Below are 6,193 nucleotides of genomic sequence, written 5' to 3' on the forward strand. Positions count from 1 at the left end.
TCGTATTACCTTTATCCCTATTGATCTAGGAATGAAGAATTATTTTTATATAATAAGTGCATTGCATGCCGCGATGATCTATGTTCATTAGCGCCCGGTGAACTAGTGACGGCAGGTGTGATTGAAGCGTGGTCTTGTATTTTAAATAGCCGAGAACGATCTAAGCCTCCAAATGCCCCATCTAGAGTTTTTGCGTCGCCATTTACCGCTGTAAGTTTATGTGGCTTTGATTTTAGTACATTTTATTACACGGTTTGTTGTTATGTTTTCGTATTCATTTATGCGACTTTCTTTGATTGTAGATTGATCATGTCCAGTTTTCAACCGAAACACCAGATAAAGCACTAGTGGAACGGTTTTCCAAGGCGTTGGAAGCTGATCTTGCTCTTTCCCCTTATACGGACTTGAGGGATGTTCGTCTTGTACGTTTTTCCCCTACTATCCTATTTTCACTTCTCACTGAAGTATGGTAATTACCTCCCCCATAAACCTATAAACTTGTGTGCCATTTATCTAACAAATCTGTGCAGTAGTTTGAATTAATTCCGTATTATGAAATTGACATATGTCTGCTCTGTTTACAGTTGTTCTTCCCCATGCTACAAAGCAACCATTACTATCTTCTTTGCGTGGATTTTTTCTCTTCTCGGTTTCATATTATAGACAATACCACAAGATGTCCATCTACTAAAACCAAATATGGTCACATACCGGATAATTTGGTACGTACCCGTATGTGGGTTTTTTTTCCATTACAGTACTCGTTTAACCTCCAAAGTTGTACAACTTTTGAATTATTTTTTTCCTAGCTACTGTTGCTTGCTGGGTACTTCCGCTCGCTTAAACATTTTGCAAAAGCTGAGTGGTGCCTTCATTTTGAACCGAAGAGGATGACTATGAAATGGCGTGACGCTAACAACACGATTGATTGTGGAGTGTACCTTATGCGCCACATGGAGAGTTACGCTGGACAGCTTGGACTTGGATGGGATTGTGGTCTCATTAAGGGTGACCAAGCTACATTGGATCGCTTTCGCTTGCAGTACATTCAAGATATTTGCACGGAAAATATAATTCTCACCGCACCAGCAACGTTGCACGTGCCATTCAATACCTTTCATCTTTGGGGGATACCCGGTAGGAGTGTTTTAGTTTGGTGGTGGTTAAGTAGTTGGTATTTTCGTTATGTTAGCCACTGGATTTTTTGGTCTTTTTCTCGCATACTACAACAATGTTTAACCCAAACGTTTGTTTCACGATATTACTTTTTTGCTTTTCATAGTTCCCTCAGACAATGTTTAATGTTGATCAATGTTTATTCCCTAGTACTGGTGTGTCAAGTGTTATCTACTCGTATGTGTGCCTATAACTCTCCCGCCGTTTGCCACGGCGGTTATACTACTAAGGATTCACTATTGTTATTGATGACTATTGTTTACCTTAAAATATGTGCCATATTGTTAGGTCTACTTTGCCAAAATGGTTTTATTTGTGTGCGTATTACATTGCATTCATAACTCCATTGGATTTGGTTCTGTGTATGCCAGACACATGTGTGTGCCTTGAAATTCCCAGTAGATTGCCAAGCAGGTTATACTTGTTACCATTCACAGCTGTTTCATGTCTCTATTGTTTACCTTCAACTATGTGCCCGTTAGTGATGGTTACTTTGCCATATACCTTAAACTGTATCATATACACAGAATTTTAGTACAGATAACATTCATAAAATGTTACGAAAACAAACAAAATAATAAATACATAGAGCCACTAATATAATCTCCATCTTGAATTCCAGGGGCGGTGGCAAGTGCTTGCCACGGGTATCTTTGCCCACACCCCCCCCCACCCCATTCCCTAAATTTATTAAAATATTATATCTAATATTTAAATTTTAAAAAATATTATATATCCCTCCCCATTCTCATTTGTTACATGTCAATATTGTTTACCTTAAACTATGTGCCCGTTAGTTATGGTTACTTTGCCAGATCCCTTACACGAATTTTAGTACAAATAACATCCATAAAATGTTACGAAAACCAACAAAATAATAAATACATGACCCACTAATATAATCTCCATTTTGAATTCCAGGGGCGGAGACAAGTGTTTGCCACGGTTATGTTTGCCAAGGTCCCCCACCCCATTCCCTAAATGTATTAAAATACTATTTCTAATATTTAAATTTTTAAAAATATTATATATCCCATCCCATTCTCATTTGTTACATGTCCCTATTGTTTACCTTAAACTATGTGCCCGATAGTTATTTCTATTTTGCCAGATACGTTACAATTGTGTGCCTATCGGCTCATAAACACGTAATAACCCATACCCTCTAACGGCTGACTACAACATTCAAAATAAATCCAATTTATCTAACTCATTTTTACTGCAACAACATCTAACAAACGAAAATATTTGCCACGAAATTTTATAGAATACGTAAAATGAAATGTACTTAAAAAAATTACAAGCATCTCTTTTCCCACTTATTCACTCTTACGCATTATCATTCTTATTTGCTTTCTGCTGGTTCTTTGGATTCATGAGACAGTTACGAAAGTCGTGTCGTGCTGGTTTCTGTCCGCATCCATTACACTTGCGACCATCATTCTTTTTCATGTCTGATGCTTTTTCGCGTGCGCTCTTTAAACGCTTCCCACTTCCTTTGTTTTTCGATATTGGTGGTGGCTTTATTGTTATAGTAGTGGTTGTTCCTGTTCCATAAAACGTATCAACTAAATCACTGTTTTTCCTTTTCGCCTCCATCATCCCCTGTCTCTTCATCATTCCACCTTTCTTCTCTTGCATAAAATTTAATATCTCATGCACATCTTTAATGTTCCCCTTTGCTAGTGCCATGTAGTTGTTGAACTCATTCCATACCTTGCCTAATATTTTACTCTCATCTTTGTCTTCTGTGTGTGCATCTATCTCCTTTGCATTACCTTTCTTGGTCCATCTCTGTACTATGTACTTTGGCGGAATCATTTCTGCATCATCATCCTTTAATACCACGAAAACATGCCTGCACAATATCCCCACTCTGCTGAATTTCCCACACGAACACTGTATCTCCCCCCTTTCCCTAGCATACCTTACTTGAAAACTCTTCGTTTGTCCCTCCTTGATTGTGTACACTGTGATATCTTCATCTGCTCCCCTACATGTTATTTTGCACGAAAAACACCCTTCAAAAATCTCTGCCTGCACATCGTAGAAGACTAAGATCGTGTATATCGACGCTGCATGCTTCTCAATCAATAGAGGGGTCTTCGTTCTTGGAGTGGAGGTCTCGCTCTCTGCAATTAATTGAGTTTGTCTGTGTCGTTGCATTTCAATCACACTATCAAACTGCGTGAAAAACTCTAACAACGTTCCATGCTCATTGATGCAGGATCCAAACACTCCATTCTCTGCCTCTGATCTTGATGTTGTTCGCATTAGGCCACCCATAAATACTCCTTCAAAATTCGCCTCTATCCAATGTTCTCTTGCGTCGAATAATTGTGTGAACCACCTATTATCTTCTAATCCGTACTCTCCCATTATTGCGTGCCAACTCCTCTCAAAATCCTCTCGACCCAACGTTTCGTTCCACACAACACCATTTAATTTGGTTCGAAACGTTTCATCTTTTGCTAAGGTCACCCCCATATTTTCTACCAATTTTGTCATGATGTGCCACATGCAGAAACGATGTCTACTCTCGGGAAACACCTCGGGTACTACCTCTTTCAAAGCAGGGTCTTGATCTGTTATTATACATGTTGGTGGTTGCCCCATACAGCGCTTAAATGCATTTAGTAACCAGGCATACGATGTCTTGTCTTCTCTAGAGATGAGGCCAGCTCCAAATGTCACACACTTTTTATGGTTGTCAATCCCTATAAAAGGTACAAACACCATCTTGTACCTGCACTCAAACCATAGTAGATACTAATATAGTTGGTCACACAGCGACAACGAGTTATATACCCATTATTAACTCAATAATATATGTACAAATTATGCATGTACTACATTTGTTAATGTTTTTAAGAATCAGACTTCATACGATTTTTAATAGGCATTCTTAATAAACATTGTAAGCACACAACTTCCTACTAAGTGTCACACAATAACCATACAAACTATTACGAGCATTGTAAATAGAACGAACCTGTTTGTGCGGTAGGTTGCATCAAATGAAACCATTTCCCCAAACTGAAGGTAATTCTGCTTTGCTATTGGGTCACACCAAAACACTCTACACAGTTTTTGCTCGGCATCAACGTCGTAATCAAACGTGTATGTAGCAAACAACGTTTTTTTCTTCGTGTACTTCTCTATAATTGATTGTGCATCGGTATCGTGTACCTGCGCCTGAACATCCCTTCTGCAATTCCTGAAGTCAATACATGTAGCACCAACGCTATCTACACCACCGCCAAGTACGCTGTATAGCTCAAACGCTTTTGAAGTCCCTATGTTAGCCTTTTCACATGCTGCTATGAATGCTTGATGCCCGATTCCCAAGTTGCGGTTTATCTTGAGGAACTTTTTTGCCTCTTTGTCACATAAACGATGTTTATGAGTTTCAATCAACACATTAATTGCGTAATGCCCGTCTTTTAGACGTTTCAAGGCACACCGAGCCATACACCCAACCCTGTTTGACACACGTCGGCGTGTGTTTATATTTGCTCCGTTGGCCTCCCCTGTGGTTGTTGACCTTTGTTCCTTTGTCACTGTGTACCCCTCTCTTGAACAGAGCAAATACTTCAGTTCTACATCTCCATGTCGGTTCTTCTTAATTGTGCTGCTCCGGACATCGAAACCTACAAATGCGGCATATTCTTTGTAGTACCCAACACCTTCGTCTAACGTCGAAAACCGTTGCCCAAGTAAGGGTTTAATACTTTCATCACAATCAGGTATACATTCGTATGCCCCATTTTCTTCATTGTCGGACTGTTCACCTACATGCGCGTCACCGTTGATGTTTTCATCATCTGTCACACATTTAATCTAATTATGGCACATATTGTTTCTCATTCTGTAACTACTTAACAATAAAACAAACCAATCATTTGAAATTTAACAAACTATGTGGGGAATATTAAAACACTATCAGTATAGGTTAATTTACAACATTATCAGTATAGGTGTCATGTGTATACCCTTTTGAAATATAAGTAATATTTTCCACTCATTTTCTTCCAACCCATATGCAATTTCTTTCAGTTCTTCTTAAAACAGAGCAAGGCAAACACAGTGAACACTTGTTCTTTATTCAATTGCATACTTATCATCCAAATAGATTAAAAACACTCAAAAAACACAAGGAAATCAAAACTAATTACATCACGCAAATATGTACTCAAAAAGTACAACCTTCCTTGTAATTTTTCGGAAAAATTTGTAGAAAATCATGAACCACAATATTCTCACAAGGCAAACAATACATAGCAAAAAGTCACATAAACGCTGCTCAACGGCACACAAATTTTCAGGCCAAAAAAAAAAACATCATATCCACATTCGCATGCTTAAAAATTGTATTTAAAAAAAAAAGTAGTTTGAGCATTAGGCACATGTATGCATGGTAACACAAGCAATGTGTATAACATTAAAGTATACCAATTTTCAAACAATGCCATGTTCGAAAATACTCAAGTTAATAACTACATTCCTCACTATATACCATTGAGTTGTCAAACACAATTAGGGGTAACGTCACTTCTATTCCCCTAGTTGTCACACAACGTCAACCGGCAGCATCTATGAATTTTATAGGATATTCAACCCCTATTCCAGCATCTTAACACGTTGAATCACAGAGTTTGGTATTTTCCACTCATTACGGCTCACAACGATATGAGGAATCAGTACATACCTTGCATAGAAGGGCTCTCTGCGTTTTCCAGTGACGTTTCTCCAAAAATTTGCTCCAAAATCACCTCCATGTCTGCCATGGCCAACACAAATAATACAAGCTCCTTCGTAATAATCTACTTAACACAACTGCCGCCAATGCTGAAAATACTGGTTATACACGTTCCTATAATCTCACCCTCATTCCATAATTAAAAAATCATCAAATGCTAAGTTTGTAAATAAGAATCATACCTTAATTAATACAAAATTCAGAAAACTCTAATTTACCCCTATTTGATCTCAATATGGCGTGGACTATTAATTCTAA

The 6,193-nt window shown here is 38.1% G+C and overlaps 1 protein-coding gene across 1 annotated transcript; it reads right to left on the reverse strand.

The window, feature by feature from the left end:
* Positions 1–2,505: 2,505 nt before the first annotated feature.
* On the reverse strand, positions 2,506–5,963 carry LOC115999371 (protein FAR1-RELATED SEQUENCE 5-like). Its single transcript, XM_031239225.1, has 3 exons — positions 5,885–5,963; positions 4,169–5,000; positions 2,506–3,922 (listed from the first exon to the last, which is right to left on the reverse strand). The coding sequence occupies exons 1-3, from the start codon at positions 5,961–5,963 to the stop codon at positions 2,506–2,508; spliced, it is 2,328 nt and encodes a 775-aa protein (XP_031095085.1).
* Positions 5,964–6,193: the final 230 nt, after the last annotated feature.

Source organism: Ipomoea triloba, chromosome 12, assembly GCF_003576645.1.
Source record: "Ipomoea triloba cultivar NCNSP0323 chromosome 12, ASM357664v1".
NCBI classification, from domain to species: Eukaryota; Viridiplantae; Streptophyta; class Magnoliopsida; order Solanales; family Convolvulaceae; genus Ipomoea; species Ipomoea triloba.